The 18,716-nt window shown below is 34.4% G+C and overlaps 1 protein-coding gene, 1 long non-coding RNA gene and 3 other non-coding genes across 5 annotated transcripts; 2 read left to right on the plus strand and 3 right to left on the minus strand.

The window, feature by feature from the left end:
* Nucleotides 1-4,967: 4,967 nt before the first annotated feature.
* On the plus strand, nt 4,968-9,617 carry LOC107793513 (uncharacterized). Its single transcript, XM_016615880.2, has 5 exons — nt 4,968-5,155; nt 5,805-5,941; nt 8,148-8,229; nt 8,332-8,414; nt 9,124-9,617. Exons 1-5 carry the CDS (start codon nt 5,114-5,116, stop codon nt 9,368-9,370), a joined length of 591 nt encoding a protein of 196 aa, XP_016471366.2. The 5' UTR covers nt 4,968-5,113; the 3' UTR covers nt 9,371-9,617.
* A 1,866-nt stretch (nt 9,618-11,483) lies between these two features.
* Nucleotides 11,484-11,567, minus strand: LOC142172303 (small nucleolar RNA snoR114). The gene has a single exon (XR_012701671.1). It is a non-coding gene; the product is annotated as a small nucleolar RNA snoR114 (small nucleolar RNA).
* Nucleotides 11,568-11,571: 4 nt separating this feature from the next.
* On the minus strand, nt 11,572-11,642 carry TRNAG-GCC (transfer RNA glycine (anticodon GCC)). Its single transcript has one exon. It is a non-coding gene; the product is annotated as a tRNA-Gly (tRNA).
* Nucleotides 11,643-12,553: 911 nt separating this feature from the next.
* On the plus strand, nt 12,554-12,624 carry TRNAG-GCC (transfer RNA glycine (anticodon GCC)). The gene has a single exon. It is a non-coding gene; the product is annotated as a tRNA-Gly (tRNA).
* A 499-nt stretch (nt 12,625-13,123) lies between these two features.
* On the minus strand, nt 13,124-17,769 carry LOC142171519 (uncharacterized). The gene is made up of 2 exons (XR_012701062.1): nt 17,478-17,769; nt 13,124-13,697 (listed from the first exon to the last, which is right to left on the minus strand). It is a non-coding gene; the product is annotated as an uncharacterized LOC142171519 (long non-coding RNA).
* Nucleotides 17,770-18,716: the final 947 nt, after the last annotated feature.

Here is an 18,716-nt window from a genome sequence, read left to right on the forward strand (position 1 = left end):
CTACGCATCATCTTGATGAAGGCTTGAAAATGGAATATCTCACTATTAAAGATCCAATCATACTGTGGAATAATTTGAAAGATAGATATGACCACCTGAAGATAGTCGTTCTTCCATAAGCACGTTATGATTGGACTCATCTAAGACTACAAGATTTTAAATCTATCAATGAGTATAATTCTGCTATGTTCAGAATTATTTCCCAATTGAAATTATGTTGTGATAATATTACTAATCATGATATGTTGGAGAAAACTTTCACCACTTTTCATGCCTCAAATATGTTCCTGCAGCAGCAATATCGAGAGATGGGATTCAAAAAAAATTCTGAACTTATCTCACATCTTCTTGTAGCCGAGCAACATAATGGGCTATTAATCAAAAAACATGAAAGCCGACCTACTGGTTCTTGTCCATTCCCTGAAGTGAATGAGGCGAACTTCCACCAAGCTAAGCGTGGAAGAGGATGTGGCCCTAGTCGTGTTCATAGCCGTGCTCGGGGAAGAAACTATAATCATGTTAATAATAATGCACCAAATAACCCTCCTCACCACCAGCAGTGAAAAAGGAACAAAAGCATGAAGCGGTGCAAGCAGCAAGAGCAGAAAATACATGCTATAGATGTGGAGGAAAATGGCACTGTTCACGTACATGTCGTACGCCAAAGCACCTGGTTGACCTGTATCAAGCCTCCGTGAAGAAGACATAGAAAAATGCTTAAGAAAATTTTATTTCTGAAGATAATTTAGACTTCATGTATTTGGATGTAGCTTATTACTTTACACTCCCAGAAGGAGAAACAAGCCATGTGATCGGTGATGAATCTGTAGAAATATAAATATTTTAATTTTTGTTGTTTATAGTAGATAGTATGGTTATGTAATTGTTGTACATAAATAAAAGTTATGTTTTGATAATGATGTCTACTATCATATTTATTTTGTTTATGTCATTTTGAAGAAATTTTCTCTCATGATACCAGAAGTGTGTGAGCAATATTTGATAGTACAAAATGTATCAACAACTCCTGAAGAGCTAGCTGTTTGTCTAGAAGACACATGACACTAGTAGTGTCCAATAAATATTAGGTTGTGGATAATAAACAAAGGCTCTCGAAAAGTTTATATACAAATATTTCATTCATATTATATAATTGTGGCCAAAACATATGTTGTAGTAAACCTGAAATTTACTACTCCCTCCGTTCCAATTTATGTGAACATGTTTGACTGAGCACGAAGTTTAAGAAAAAATGAAGACTTTTGGAATTTGTGGTCCTAAACAATTCAAAAAGGGGCCCAGAGTATTTGTGTGGTTATAAAAACTTCTCATTAAGGGTAGAATTGTAAGTTTAAGCAAAATTGTTTCCAAATTTAGAAATGAGTCATTCTTTTTTGAACGAACCAAAAAGGAAATAGGTTCACATAAACTGGGACGGGGGTAGTAATACAAATGGCTATCATATTGAGATTACAAATGATTGGAAGATTGAAAATCTTCATGTTTCCACAATCATAGGGGGTAAAATAATATGTATGTAAGAAGTGACCCACCTTATTCTTCAATTTGTACTATATCATGTATCACAGTAAATCAGAAGTTTACCAATGCAAAATCAGTCATAGTAAATTAAAAGTTTTACTGAGGCAAAAATAGCTACAGTAAAGCAGAAATTCGCTGATACAAAAGTAGCCACAGTAAATCAGAAGTTTACTAATGCAAAAGTTTATGACATAGCAAACCAGAAGCTTACTAAGAGATAACATATACCATGATAAACTTGAAGTTTTTATTTGCCATTTTTAAATGGGCTATTTGAGAATTTAGATAAGCATATACAGAAAAACTAGAAGGTTCTTCAAGAATTCTGTTGTGTTGCTTGTTCCCATAATAAATTGATTATACCAGTTAAAGTTGAGACTAAGACCCCTAAAGTCTAGAATATATAAAAGGTAAATATGGGTTCATTCACCTATCATGTAAACCACTTATATATTCATATATGATATGGTTATATGTGTGTTTATTGCCAACCTGCAGTTTGGCATTTGAAATTGCTTTTCTCAATTAAGGGCATAATTTTCAGATTATGAAATCAAGATAGTTCATCTTGATGATGCTGGCTTATATCCAAGCTAGTTTAGCATTGAATACCTCCTATTAATGATTAAACTATTGCTTATGAGAACAAAACCTCATGTGTTGGTCTAAGATTTTCTAAATTGCATACAGCAACACTTGTATGCATCAGACTAACAAAATATGATAAGTCATCCCCTTACAATTGGTTTAGGATCAGAAACCTAATATTTTTACTATCTAGTAACTTTTGATGTGTGGTATATGATTAATTTCTCTACCACAATGCACAAAGATAGGTTTCCCAAAGAAGATTGGAGATATGTGTTAGTTTTTCTAACGTTTGGGGGGATGGAATAAACAATTGGAAAATATGCTATATGAATCGAACTATCATTAATATGATCCTTACTTAGAAGATAATTCAAATCAAATGTCAAAAACATTTGCTTATCCAAAATTAAATATTATATTTCAGCTGCAAATGCTCATATTAAAATTAAAGTCCAGAAGGATAAAGTTTACTGCACGCATGAAGCGTAGTAAACAGATTGGTTCCAAAGGTAACAATCCTTGAAAAATGTTAGGAGCAAATGATAAAAATGATCATAATGAGGAGGAAATGAGCTTTAGAAGATCCCACGGCATAACATTTCATGAAATTCCAGAAGAAGTTTAGGTACCTGAAAATAAAGAAAGTGATGAGATCTCAATAAGTTATGTCGCTTAGGAACCAATACAAAATGATCGTCGACGATATATTTGATACAATATAGTTCATAATATTGTAAAAATTTATGAGGATCGGATTAGGAGTCCAAACACCTGAAGATGTCATGCCATCTAAATGCAAGTCATAACCTATATGACTCGTTTGATTAAGTCTATATGAAGATCCCCGAAGGATTTAAAATGCCTGAAGCATATAGTTCAAAGTATCGTGAAATGTACTCAATCAGATTACAAAGATCTTTGTACGATTTAAATCAATATGGGCGCATGTGATATAATCGCCTCAGTCCATATTTGATGAAAGAAGGTTAAATAAATGATGTTATTTGTCCATGTATTTTTATAAAGAAAATGACATCAGAATTTGTTATACTTGCTGTTTATGTTGATGACATAAATCTTGTTGGAATTCCAAAAGAGCTCCAAAAGGCAATTGAATATCTTAAGAAAGAATTTGAGATGAAAGATCTTGGAAAGACAAAATTTGCCATGGTCTGCAAATTGAACATTTAGCAGACATGATCCTTATCCATCAATCTGCCTATACAAAAAGGGTCTTAAAACGCTTTTACATGGACAAAGCGCACCCATTGAGTACATCAATGGTTGTTCGATCACTTTAAGTGAAAAAGATTTATTCCGACCTCCAGAAGAGGATGAGGAACTCCTTGCTCCCGAAATAACTTATCTTAGTAAAATTGGTGCACTTATATATCTTGCTAATGCTACAAGGTCTGACATAGCATTTTCTGTTAATTTACTAGCAAGATATAGCTCTTCTCCTACACAGAGACATTGGAAAGGAATTAAGCATATATCGCGATATTTAAATGGACACTTGATATGGGTTTATTTTATTCTAACAAAGCAATCTATTGTTGTTACCTCTTCAAATCATGCTGAGATAATAACTATTCATGAAGCATGTAGGGAATGCGTATGGTTGAGATCAATGATTCGTTTTATTCAAGGAAAATGTGATAAAAGATCCACAATTTTATACGAAGACAATGCTGCATGCATATCCCAATTAAAGAGAGAATTTATAAAAGGAGATAGAACAAAGCACATTTCACCAAAATTATTCTACACACATGATCTTCAGAAAAATGGTGACATTGATGTGCAACAAATCCGTTTAAGTGACAATCCGACATATTTATTCACTAAATCTTTGCCAATTTCAACTTTTGAGAAGATGATATACAAGATTGAAATGCAGTGACTTAAATATTTGAAACAAGGTTTTTATCAGAGGGAGTAAAATATGTGCTATACTCTTTTTCTTTTATTAAGATTTTCCCACAGGGTTTTCTTTATAAGGTTTTTAATGAGACAACTAGTTATGCGTATTACTAAATATGTGTACTCTTTTTTCTTTACTAGGATTTTTCCACGGGGTTTTTTCCTAGTAAGGCTTTAATGAGGCACATTATCTTTTAATGAATATCCCACAGAGAGTGTTATAAATATATTATATTATGAATGTTCATTTACTATTCCGTTATAAATAAGCTTCATGGAGAAACTTATCTATATGAGACTCCGCCGTAAATATGTTTGTCTATTTAGTACTCTATTGGAAATAAGTCTCCTGAAGAAGCTTATCCTTTCGGTACCCCATTATGGATAAACATCACCCCCGATAAAAGATTATCCATATCTGGTACAATGAACTTATCCTTTCGGTACCCCATTATGGATAAACATCACCCCTGGTAGAAGGTTATCTATATTTGGTACACTAAGCTTATCCTGTCGGTACTCCGTTACGAATAGATATTATTTCCGATAGAAGATTATCTATATTTAGTACAGTAGCAACTTACACAACAACTTCCTTTCTTCTATAAATAAAGGAGATTTCAGTTCATTATGTACATAAGTTTGAAATTTGAATAATATATCAATTTCTCTCTATACTTGTCTTTACTTTACAGTCTTTATTTTATAACACGTTATCATATATATATAATGTGAAATAAGAACACCCATAATTAGCTACTCGGAGATTAATTATTTAAAGACAAATATGCCCTTTAGCGGGCTAGAGGAATCGAAAAATGGGCAGGCCCAATTACGAACCCTACTCCCCCGTTGGAATTAAGGGCAAATCTGTTATTTTCAACTGACTAAAAATCCCTTCACGCCCGACTAAAACCTCTTGCAATTCAGCAAGCTTCTTTTAGCCCTTTCAAGTTTGCTGGACGCCGGCGCCGGCGCCGTCACCGTGCCGTAAAAGTAGAAGAATATCTAGCTAGTGATAACAGTAAGTTCAGCTTTGGTGTGCCTAAAAATAAGAATGGCAAAGCGTGAACTATCCAGCACCTTGAGGAACTTGAAGGTAAAAAAGGAGCTTTCAATTTGGTCCCTTTTTAAATCTGTTTGCTAATTAAATAAACATATTAACTTTTTAACTGGTTTTTGAGGGGTTTTTTCTGTTCTTGCATAGTTTTTTTAACTTGTTATTTAGCCCTTCGTAAATTATTGGCGTTATTTGAAGGTATTTCATTTTGGTGCTTTGATCTTGTTTGTAAAATTAAATAAGTAGGAAATTTTTAGCTGGGTTATTCGTTCTTGCATAATTTTCTAAAATTGTTTTATAACTGTAAATTATATCGGCTTTATTTGAAGGATTTTGCTAAATCCTTAGATTTATAGCTAGCTTAAAAAGATTCCAACTTTGATAAATTCTCTGAATAGAGGGAATGGATGAATTCTTTGGTCTAGTGGTAAGAGTGAAGGCGCAATGTTACAAGTTCGAACTGTGCTGCAGACTAAAGCTCGGTATTTAGTTAGAGAAGGATATATGGGCGGGCCCATTGGTCTGCCAAGTTTTGAACCGTACGCCGCTGGCCCTCGGAGATTTCTCGTTTATCAAAAACAATGTAGAGTGGAATGGATACAGAGCGGTCGTGTAGTTGACAAAAAGTATATTAGATTGAGGTGTAGTTGTAGTATTTTAAGATTTTTTGATGTTTTTGTATTTTCAGTTTATGCAAAGGGCAGCTCTGAGAGAGGAAAAGCCTAAGAAAGAAGAAGTAGAAGAAGTAGAAGGAGCAGAAGAAGAAGTAGAAGAAGAAGAAGTGATACCTGGTGGAAATTTTCCCTCTAGTGCTCCCAAAAGATGGTAACCTTTTTCTTCAGTTATACTTGTTTGTTATTTTGGTTGATAAGTCTTAGCATGGGATATTAAACAGTGTTGAGATTTGAGTTGTAATTTTAGTTGGATTAGTATTAAAATTTGTATACTTTGAAGCTCCAAGAGCTTTGGTCTAGTGGTAATAGTACAACAAGTGATCTGCGGCTTAGTAGGCGCACGTCAGAGGTCCGAATCTTGTTGCAGTCAAAAGCCTGGTATTTATGTGTCGAAGGGTAGATGACAGACCCATTATCCACCGAGTTCTGAACCATGTGTCACTGACCCTCGAGGATTACTCCGTTATAAAAAAAGATTATACATTGAAACTATGGAAATATAACCAGATTTTTATACTCCTAAAAGACACTATCTGCTGTTGGAAATCTTTTTATCAGGAATCGTTCTGTGTTGAAAACCGATATGGGGAATTTGATATGAAACAAAGAACATAGAGAGAAGAAAGAGGACTGAATAAGAAAAAGAACCTACCCAGCTGATATTATTATTGTCATTTCAAGAAGCTCCTTTAAATGGGAGCCCTTGACTCTTTATATGTCTCCCTCAAAATTCTTGGCATCTTCATCTTGCTCATATCTCGATACGATAACATACTTATTTCCTAATTATTCTGAGTCTGTGCAAATGCTTCAACTATTGAAATCAAGAGCTACAATTGGTTAAATGTTATGAAAGGGATTAACTAGTGAAACGGCATATTTGACACATTGGAATGGAAGGGGTGAGTTATTACAAATAATCTTGTGGTGCGACGTAAGAGTATACACCGATTTTTTGTTTTGAGATCAACGTTAACTCAGGACTATTACAATGTTGGACTTTGTCTAATTTGGATTTAGTTTAAAGCTGGACCAAGGTTCATACGACTGAAACTAGATTTTTCCTTCTGGCGAGTATCAAGTTTGCTGTGCAGATTTAGGCTGTTCGGGAGCACTACCCGTTAAAGGGCACACAAAAGGAGTAACTGAGTGTAACTTTAAATGGTTAATTATAATATGAAGTATTCTTTTACTTTCTCCAAAATATGAAGTATTTCTTTCTTTGCAGTGCTCAAATAGCACTAGCACTAGAATGGAAGATGTATAATGTTTAGACTGCTCAACTATCAACTATGATCTTTGACATGTTGACAAAAGCTTGACTTTGTATAACTTTTTCTCGTAGATGGTTTTAGGCATTTAGATCAAATAAAATTAGTGGGTTGGCCAGTTGGTTTGGAGGGAATCCCCCTCAATGCCTTCTGGGTTGAGCCTCTCACACATGACTTGCCTAGTGCGGATTACCTTCCCTGTGTGGTTTGCAGGCTATTACACAGGGGGAGGTTTACCCAGTGCGCACCAAGTGTAGCGGCTGCGGGTTTCCCTCTTAACAAAAAAAAATAAAAAATAAAAAATTAGTGTAAACTAATTTTTCTTCCACTAGAGTTTATATATTTTATAAAGGGTATATCAGATGTTACAACAGCAACTTCTACTAAGTCTAAGTCCCAAACAAGTCGGCTATATGAATCCTCATTGATAGCTATATTGGATAATAGTAACTTAAAATTACGTCAGGTCGTCAGCGATGTTGAACTGAGTGCAAAAAAGTACTTCCTCCGTTTCAATTTAGATGAGTTAGTTTGACTCGGCACAGAGTTTAAGAAAAAAGAAGACTTTTGAAGCTTGTGGTCTTAAAAGCTTAAGGGGTAAAAGCTTTGTGGGGCCATGACATTTGTGTGGTTATAAAAGCTTCTCATTAAGGGTAAAATGGGTTAAATGAAGAGTTTAAAGTTGAATTATTTTCAAATTTAGAAATATGTCATTTATTTTGGAACATACTAAAAAGGAAACTACCTCATCTAATTTGAAACGGAGGGAGTAATATTTTAGGAATTCCATTTTTACAAATTTGGAGCGTAGTGGAATCTATTTCACTCGCTGGTGACGCTATGTGCTGCGGTTCAAATTATATACCGATTACTGTGTCTGCTACACCAAATAGTTCATCCTCAATTCATTTATAGATGGGGTTTTTGTATTAAATGGAAGGAGTATTTATCTGTTCAGATGTCTAGTAGTACTAGGTTTGTTCCCTCTCAACGATGCTTGTTTCTTGCATTATTTCCATATTTGCCTTTGTTTTATACCCATTTACATTTTCCTCTGATTTTTCTTTATTGCCTTTTCACATGCAGTGTTGTCATTAGGGAAGGGGATCCCCACCCTGGGGCTACAAGGGGTCGGATGTCTTTTCAATGCTTTAATCCTTCTATTGATGTGAGTATAATGTTTGCATGATGTATACTTTCTGAAAAGACTGTTCAGTTCCTATTCTCCTGTGGGTTGTTATCCTGTCTTACCAAAGGCTTGTCTTGGTAGAAATTAAGAGAAGAAGCGTCAAAACCACATTCTGAAGGTTCTGCTGCTTGTTCTTCAGAGACGAGTGAAATAAATTCGAAAAGGTCAGTGTTTGATGCTTAAAGTTCTCATAGTAACTTGTGTACTCCATCCATTGTTGTTATACGATAAGCATTATGGCCCATTACTTCTACTATATACCATCTTGACTTTATCTTTTCACATCTGTTTCATCAGTAGAAAGATAACATTATTTTCTCCTAGTATATCTTTGAGTCGAATATGTTGAAAATTCATCTTTGAGTCGAATATGTTGAAAATTCCTTCTTAGTGGATGTTTGTTACGTAGAGATGATAATAGGCGACATATTGTATTTCTCAAAAAAAGATAATAGGCGATATATTGTATAAGATCCCTACGATAAAGTATTAAAGATTGCATAAACGAATTATGATTATTTTTTTTTGAGATGAAACGAATTATGATTATAAGCAATCAAAATAAATAGACTATGATTAAATGTAAAAGGATTAATACTGTTTATAAACAAAAATGGTGAATTAAGATAGGGAAACTAAGAGATGTAAAGCTAGGGTGGCATCTTTTGTCCCCATGATTGCATTGAATTTCTTGATTATTGTATACTTTACGTTAGATTAGGTGCATTTCAAAAATTTGTGAGCCCCATAACGTCTTTCAAGTCATTTCGTGATGAGTTCAATTGTTATTTATACCAAAGATGTCTGAGTTGCTAGGCCATGGAATGACTGAAATTCTGTCAGCTCATAACTACTTACTATTCGTTGCCACAGAGAAAATGGAACATCACAATGTGGGTTGGAGAACTCTAATGTGGAGGACTCGTGCCATTCTCCTAACGAAGATTTTAAAAGGAAGCAAGATGATACATCCTCTGAGGCGCAGTATCCAAACAAATCACATAAGAGAGTTCTTGGCAATCCAGAGTCGTCACCTAGTAGTAGTCGGAGTTCCCAGAAGCCACATGGACTGGACTGGAGTGTTCTTAAACCTCCAAAGTCTCAAAAGAAAAGGCGGTAAGTGTAACTTACAGTGATTTTGTTTACTGCTTCGGCAAATTTCTGTATTGTCAATTTATGTTGAGGAATGGTAACATTAGTCTTCTGGATTATGGTAATTTTTTGTATCAATTTATACTAGCCTTTTTACTTTTGGATTGCTATTGAAAAACAATTCTGCCAGGTTTGTTCTCAAGACAGTCAGAAGTAAACGTCTGTGAGAAAATTTGGGCAGTATATGTCTATATTGAGAATTTCCTCAAGAGTAAATTTCATTTAACCCTTTACCTTTTGGGATTGGGAAACAATACATTCTTCACCTTTTGAACGAGGCATAAACCCCTTGATCTTGAATCAACAACTATATCTAGGGGTTTGTTGTCCCATTCAAAAGGTGAAGGGCTTAAAATGGAATTTGCTCTTTTATCAAAAAAAAAAAAAGAACTGTGATGAGTGAAGAATCATATGAGTGAACCAAGTATAAAATTTAACACTACTAAAAGGTAAAAGGGTCAAATTTGTCCCTATGCTACGAGAAAAAGGATTACTTTTATCCTCCGTTATACTGTTCGCATAAAAATACCCCTATCATTACCCAAGTGGCTCAAATATATACCCCTATTCTGTTAAGACTATCCAACATGGACATCTAATCCTATGTCGCTCTGATATTTTGGTGAGGTGGACACTACGTGGCATGCCACCTCACCTTCCCCAACCCATTTTACCCCCTCCCCTCCACTAGCACTTCCTCCCTCTCCACCTCTCATCTGAATATGGTGCCAACAAAAGCTTAATAATACAGCGTTGAAGATGGTCAGATTTTAAGGACGCCCATTAACCTGCTGTTTCCATCTTCATGATCAAATTTTCTTTCTTCCAAAAATTTAATGACCCAATTAGTTTAGTTGCAGCATAGTTGTTCTTCTTCTACCAAAAATGGCATGTATGTATATTATAGTTAGCCTCTTCTTTATCGGCTAAATACTCTAGCTACTTTTCTATGATTTACTATAACTACAATGTTCTGAATTATAACTATGTTAATGTAGTACCAACATCAACACTTTTGCCGTCTAATAATCGTTTATACATTTTGATTGATGCGTAAAAAGCATAGAGCATTAATTTAAAAACTACTGTTATATTATGACATAATATGGGTATTAGACATATTTACTCTCGGATTTACTATTTGCTGGTCTTATGTCATTAATAAGAAGTTGTAGATCTTATCCATTGAATAGTAGCCCTTTGTCATAAAGAACACCAATTTCGCCCGAGCGCAATATGACTTCCTACTACCTAATGCTTGATAAAGGTTTGGAGTTAGTGAAATATCCTGAATTTAGTACTAAAAGTTTATGCCAGTTAAAGTTAGAAAAGATCCATATGCTAAGAAAATGTGTCGTACTTATTCACTATAGTGAATTGAAAGTGGAAGAAGAAGTGGAGGGATGGTGTAAAATGGGTTGGGAAAGATGAGGTAGCATGCCTCGTGGTGTCCACTTTATCAAAATATTAGCGTCACATATAATTGAGAGTCTATCTTGGACAAACTTAACAGAGGAGGTATATTTGAACCATTTGGATAACGGCATGGGTACTTTTGTACGGATAGTATAACAGAGGATAAAATTGATCATTTTCTCATAGTGGAGAGTCAAATTTAGCCCTTTTTCCCGCAAAAAATATACATCTGTACAGAGGCAAATAAATGAGTTATACTAAAATTCTGTGATGAGTGATTCGTTTTATATTATAATTACTTTATTATTTGCTTTCATTCTACTACTGACCATTTGCCAATATAAAATCAATTCAACTGAAATTTGAAAATGAATGATCTAGTCTTTATTTATTTATAAATTTGTTCAAAATTAAGGTAAAGTAAGTAAAACGTATGTCATAAATTCATCGGATTGGCAATGTCGACAGCCCGAACTAATTTTAGATGTGGAGCTCATTTCTGATACTTCTAACTACCAGTAAAACATAAAATAGAAAAAGCTGAAATAAAGGAAAAAATAAGGGAAAATGGCCCTCTATAAATGTGAATCAATACTATATGCCACACAATCTTTTCATGGAAGAAACTAATGATGTGTGCTACACAGAAATACAAAAAAAGACATTAGCTCAGATGCGCTTTTATATCGTCCTTGTAATCAGACAACGGAGACCCTATTCACCGAATAAAGCGCGATTCTTCACAGCTATAAATGCACCAGCCGGGAATCGAACCCGGGTCTGTACCGTGGCAGGGTACTATTCTACCACTAGACCACTGGTGCTTGTTGTTGTAGGACATTAATTGCTATGATAATCAAAAAGGACATGATATTTCTGCGTTTCACCTTTCTTCGTCTATGTTCTGTTTGGGGCATGTTCATTAGGTGCTTCCTTTCTCTGAGCTGATTTATAGTAGTGTTGTTTTGAGGAATAAAAGCTTTGATTTTGTTTCTAATATTTCTCTCTACAGCTGCTAGGACTTGGTTAAGTATCTGTTTACTTCATAAGGATATATGTACCCAAATATGACATACAATTCTAGTCATAGTGTATGTGGCTGCTAAAATTTTGACAATAACGAAAAAATGGCACTAGCAGCTCTCATTGATGATTGTAGATAAACTCCTTCAGACTGAAAAATGAAAAGAACGGAGTTCTAAGACATAAGTGAGCTACAGAGCAGTGATGCATACTATGTTGAATTAGATCAGAAATTCACCCCCTTCATGTGGGAGGAGACATTCTTTTTATACAAGACTCCTAGCAATACTGGCTGGCTGAGGGAATGAAAAATCTACTTGATTAATGAGTTCAACTAAATCTAATATTTAAAAAATTACTAAATCAAAAATATAAATGTTGGATCTATAATTTTAAGTGAGTGCTGAAATGATATGTTATTTGTAGTCTAGATTAATAATAAAATAGCAAAAAGCAAATGCTATTACATGCGGTGGACTGGTTAGCTTGAACTAGTAATATTCCTATGTGAATACTTTATTTTAATCGATTTTCGATTAATTAAGAATTACCATTAAAGTTAAATATGTGGAAGAAAAGTTATTAGATACAATTACAATTCCTCGCTCATTTAATCTAACTTTTAAGTTTCTTGTTTCTCGTCTAATGTCTTTGAAATGGATTAAATATAATTTGGTATAGCATTTAATTAATGTCCTACAACATTCAACAAGCACCAGTGGTCTAGTGGTAGAATAGTACCCTGCCACGGTACAGACCCGGGTTCGATTCCCGGCTGGTGCATTTATAGCTGTGAAGAATCGCGCTGTATGCGGTGAATAGGGTCTCCGCTTGTGTCTGATTACAACGACGGTAAAAAAGCGCATCTGAGCTATATCTTTTTTTGTATTTTTATTCTTCTATTTTTGTGCAGCACACATAATTAGTTTATTCCATGAAAAGATTGTTTATGGTATATACTATTGATTGGCATTTCGATAGGCCATTTATTCCTTCATTTTCAGCATTTTCTATTTTATTGGTACTTAGAAGTATCCAAAATCAGTTCCATGTCTAAAAATTAGTTCGGCTGTCGCCATCGCTAATCCGATGAATTAATAAAATGACTAGATTATTTTTTAGTCGCTGGGTGTAGGTGAAAAAGGTTAAAAAGGGGGCGGGTCTTTTTATTCAATGAAAGCATGATACGTGAATTTTTAAGCTGGAAAAATAATTTTTTCGGGTGGGAGTAAAAATAGCTATGGAGTATAATGGTAAGGGTATATAAAACATAAGGTAAATATTTATTTTTTTGTGCAAAGGATAACTATTCATATTATTAAAGTAGAGTAGCATAAGTAGTAGGAGAGAGCTTAGTCATTGTCCTAAGGGGGCGACCATTGATGGGTCGTAACAAAAAGGGGATCCCGGGGAGAAGATACTATTATAGTGATATTAGGGTCCATATCTTGGGGAGTACATAAAGTTGGTAGAGCCACTCTTCTAACAAAAAGCTTCTGTTTGCGATCGATCATCTTTCAGTGTTGTACGAACAAAAGGTGGTGGTTGTGCATAAATAGTGATTCTTGCAGAACTATTCATTTGGCTACCGGACTTTGCAAGTAGGTCAGCGACTTGGTTTTGTTCCCTATAAGTGTAAAGTATAGCTGGATCATCCAAGTATGCGAGGAGGAAACTGCAATCATTTATGATGTTAGCATATAAAGGATGTGATGTTTGTAGGATAGTAAGTAATTATTTCCTTGGCATCTGGATTCAATTCTAGTGGCTTGTATCCATGAGTAAAAGCCAATTGCAAGCCATAATATAGTGCAAGTAGTTCAGAAATTCAACGCTCCCATGAGAGATATGGTGACCTGCAAAACCCATAAGCCAGGTACCAGATGAGTCACGTATTACACCGCCAATCTCGTCCGGTCCTGCAGTCAACTTACGGAAACCATCAATATTTAATTTAAAATGAGTGGAGCGAGTGGGATGCCATTTGATATATATATATATACCAATGGTGCACGCTCGCGTGAGGACACTGGTGGAACCGTAATGTAGTAGTATGAAAATATGGGATGAGGAGGGTGGTGTGGTGTGTGTGCGATATATATATATATATGTACCAATGGTGTACGCTCGTGTGGGGACAATGGTGGAACCGTAATGTAGTAGTATGAAAATATGGGATGAGGAGGGTGGTGCGGTGTGTGCGCGAAACACTTTTTCATTTCTAGCTAGCCAAATATGCCATAAACAATGTAGCTGCACCATTGGAACATGCCTACAAATAGGAGTGACAAACAGGCGGGTCGGGTCGAATATTCGCGGGTCAAAAACAGATAATTTAAAAAAAATGGATAAAAAATAGGTTATCCGGCGGATAATATGGATATCCATATTATCCATGGCTTCTTGAATATGATCACTTATGGGGGAATTCCTAGACTCTCAAATTTGAGGAACCCCCAATTTGAGACTTTACAAATGTAAAAGTTAAACACATTAGTTATCTATTGGTTATCCATTTAGTTAACCATTTTCTAAGTGGATAATATGGTTCTTATCCATATTCAACCCATTTTTAGAAAAATCCTTCATCCAACCCATTTTTTAATGGATAATATGAGTGGATAACTATTTGTTTTACCCATTTTGCCACATCTACCTACAAATATGCCATATATATATATATATATATGGCATATTTGTAGGCATGTTCCAATGGTGTAGCTATCAGTGACGGAGCCAGGATTTACACAAAGGGGTATCAAAATCTAAAGAAGAAGCCAAGAAAAATAATTCTACTAGTGACAGCAAAATAAAATTATATTAGTACAATCGTACTCGATGGGGTTTCATTTCTTGAAATATTTTTACAATATCATCATTAGAAATAGTACTAAATACATATTTTTCTACGTAAGGCACCAAGCAACCACTTAAAAGTTCATCATTCATTCGATTACGTATGCCATTCTTGATAAACTTTATTGTCGAAAAAGCTCTTTCAACCGATGCAGTGGCAACTGACAAAAGCAAAGCAAATTTCACCAAGCAGAATGCAAGAGGGGGGTTTAAATACTTCTTTGTCTGAACCAATTTTCTTGAAAGATCACAAAGTCCATTCAAATTGGAGAACCTTTCATCAATATCACAGACATCAATAATGTATGTCGCAAGCTGATTCTCAAGAGCATCCATACTAACTTCATCAAAGTCATCAGGATATAATTTAGCCATTTTCATGATCTTCTTGATGTCAAAACTAGAAAATGAGTCAATTGGATTCAAACAAGAAACTCCATGAAGCAAATCAATAGTCACTTCGTCAAAACGACCATTGAGTTCTTGAATTTGCCAATCAATAATCTTACAAAACACATCAACACGATAATGATGTAAAATAGTATGATCGGCAAATTTACGTCGTGATCTTAAAGAGTTAAAGTATGGCTCATCAAAATTAGGTATTAAAATGCCATACTTGATACAAAATGTAGATACTTTCTCAATAAGTGAATCCCAATCATCTTCTCTTAAACTTTGCAACCTTCTCTTTGCTACTTCTACAAGTAGCATGGCGTTTGCGATATCTTGCTCCTTTTTTTGTAAGCATTTATTTAGCTCATTTGTGATTGCCAAAACATCTCTCATCAAATGCAACATGAATGCAACCTTAAATGTTTGACAAGTTCTAAGATATCCCATTGCCTTAGCTCTCTCATCCATCAAACGTGCATCAACAACAAGTGCTTCAAGAACATCAAGAATAGAGCCAAACATACGAATAAATTTTTTAAAAGATTTGTAATGAGAACCCCAACGAGTATCACAAGCTCTTGAAAGACCAAGTTCTTGATTCAAGCCTCTACCGATTTTAAGCTCACCCATATCTAATGCCTCTTCAATTCTTTCCTTTTGAGATTCTTGAAATTCATCCATACGCTTAAAAGAAGATCCCAACACATTCAAAGTATTTGAGACCAAAACTACAAGTTCTCCTACTTGAATACATTTTTTTGAAACAACAACAAGAGTTAATTGAAGTTGATGAGCAAAACAATGAATAGAATGAGCCGATCTACTTTCTTGCCTAATCAACATTTTAAGGCCATTGAGCTCACCTTGCATATTGCTTGCTCCATCGTAACATTGCCCACAGACATATGATAGACTTAAGGAATGTTTAGCAAGTAAATAAACAATTGCCTTCTTTAGAGATGAAGCACAAGTATCATTGACATGAACAATATCAATAAGTCGCTCCACCACAAATCCCATTCTATCAACATATCGTAAGACAATAGCCATTTGCTCCTTTCGCGACACATCAAAAAATTCATCAACTAATAAGGCAAAATAGTCACCATTTAATTCTGTAATGATAGCTTTGATTGTTTCCATCTTACATGCAGCCACGATATCTTTTTGAATCATTGGAGAAGTCATATGATCATTTTGAGGAGCATATTCCAATACATAATCATGATTTTTATCACATTCCTTTGCATACTATGAGAGAATTTCAAGAAAATTACCCCTGTTAAATGATGTTTTAGATTCATCATGACCCCCGAAATGCAAATTCTTGCTTCAAAAGAAGTCTTACTACATTAACCGAAGAAGTTAAGCGAATCCAGTAATCATGCTTAACTTGATCAGATTGCCTCTCAAATGCAGATATAATGGATTGTTGTTGCCATAGTAGATCTACACATTTTCTTTTTGCATGATTATGATTGATACTTGGCCCACCAACATGCTTATCAAAGCTCTTCTTTTTGTTCCAACTCTTAAACCCTATGCTCGAAAATACATCACCTCCACCTTGATGAATGTTATCATCTTTAAACAAATAACAACTCAAACAATATGCTGCATCGTTACTTATACTATACTCCAACCACTCATGATAATCATCAAACCATTTAGGATTGAAACGACACATTAATCTATAAAAATCTGTTTGAGGAAATTTATGTTCTCGAGGTTGACAAGCACCTCTCTGAATGTATGCTCTTCTAATCTCATCGTGGAGGTTTGGATGGTAGTCCAAGATTTGAGTTCTTTTGGTCGGATCGGGGTTTAAAGTTTCAAGATTAATTTGCTGTCTTTGAGAAGAATATAGTGGTACTTCTAATTGGTTGCAATCTTCGTCCAAGTTAGATTGATTATTAGTGGCCAAATTTGATTTTGGTACTGCATCTTCTTCCAAGTTATATTGCTTATGAGGAGCGGCCAAACTTGATTTCGGTACTTTGAAAAAAAATTGCTTCATTGATTTTTGATTATGAATTATAAAATAAAATTTAATTAGAAGAAATACAAGTAATATTTTCTATAAAATATCACAATTCACAGTTATAACAACTGTCAAGTTTGTCAAGATTTCCAGACTTTTGGTACATGGATTTTCACTTAAAGGTAAAGAAACACTTAAAAGTCCAAGATGCTCACACAGTCACACGAATTAAAAGCAGCCTAACGAATGTAAATGAGAAATTCAAAGGAACTACACAAACTAACCACAAAGTCAATGATAAATATAAATGTGAAATTCAAAGGAACTACACAAACTGACCACAAAGTCGATCCAATCCACCTTAATAGAGTACCAAAGATTTGCAAAGAGTAAAGGAACTTACCGTGGCTGTCATGACAGGCGAATATCGACCAGTGATTTGTAAAGAGGACCAACGACGGCGAGTCGGTGACAGCAATGGGCACACACAACGCACTTGAGCAATTTTGAGAATGAGAGCACTAACTTTTGAAATTAGGGATTTCTTTAATCCCAATTTCGTTTGTTAGTTTCAAAAAGAGCACTTACAACTAATAAAACGATGTCGTTTGACGTTTGTTTAAAAATTAAAAAGAAAAAAATAAACTGTAAAATAGAAATTATGTTGCAATCGGGAATGGAACTTTTGACACCCCTTGACCGTTCCACTGAGAGTTTGTCTTGTGTCAAGGGTTGTCAACTAATTGTATATATTCTATTTAAAAAAATAAACCTATCTACACAGTGTAATTTTCCGGTGAAGGAGTGTCAGTTGACACCCTTCGGACAAGGGTAGCTCCGCCCCTAGTAGCTACATTGTTTAAAGGGTGGTCAAGCGAACACTCTTCATCAAAAAATTATATTGTGTATATAGATCAAATATCACTTTATATGAGTATAAATTATATTTTGAACACACTTGATATAACTTCGAGAGGTCGCCAATGACTAAGGGTGTTAGGTGGAGTTCATAGGTTCTAATCTTTGTATTAACATTTCTATATGCTCATTTTGTTTTCTAAAACTTAACGAAGACTTAATTCTCTTTTATAATCTCAAAAGTATCTAATAAATAACTTTTAAAACTTAAAAATTGTATAGAAACAATCAAACAATCTTAAAGGTAATTTTTTTTTTTAATTAAAGTTGTTTATTAGACAAATCTTATTATTTAAAAGTCAAATTCTACAAACATTTCTTTACAACCACAAATCTCCTCTACTTTTTATTTCCTTTGGTTTTATGTTTACTTTTATTTGTAATTAAAAAAAAATTCTTGTATTTTTTATGTTAGTTTTGATTTATAAAACTATAGTTCTATTACAAGTATTTTTATGATTTAGCCAAATATTACGTAGCCTGATTTTAAATTTGTCGGTACACTCATTTATAAATAAAAAGTTATTTGATTACGCCATTGCATGCATTACATGTGATCACGAAAGACAAATTGGGAAAAGATGTGGATAAATGTGTAGTTTTCTTTGGCAGCTATAAGAAGATGAACTGTCTCTTCGAAACGAATATTCTTTTATTTTCCCACTTCTTATTATTTACTAGCAAATATATGATGTATGGATAACTGAGGAAAAATGGAAAAATG

The sequence above is a fragment of the Nicotiana tabacum genome, chromosome 17 (assembly GCF_000715075.1).
Source record: "Nicotiana tabacum cultivar K326 chromosome 17, ASM71507v2, whole genome shotgun sequence".
In the NCBI taxonomy this organism is placed as follows: Eukaryota; Viridiplantae; Streptophyta; class Magnoliopsida; order Solanales; family Solanaceae; genus Nicotiana; species Nicotiana tabacum.

What these genes read in the sequence shown, in the direction of transcription:
- LOC107793513 (XM_016615880.2), top strand. Translation starts at nt 5,114, where the DNA reads ATGGCAAAGCGTGAACTATCCAGCACCTTGAGGAACTTGAAG. An exon ending in GCACCTTGAGGAACTTGAAG is followed by an intron (nt 5,156 to 5,804) that starts GTAAAAAAGGAG and finishes TTGTATTTTCAG; the next exon opens with TTTATGCAAAGGGCAGCTCT. An exon ending in AGTGAAATAAATTCGAAAAG is followed by an intron (nt 8,415 to 9,123) that starts GTCAGTGTTTGA and finishes TCGTTGCCACAG; the next exon opens with AGAAAATGGAACATCACAAT.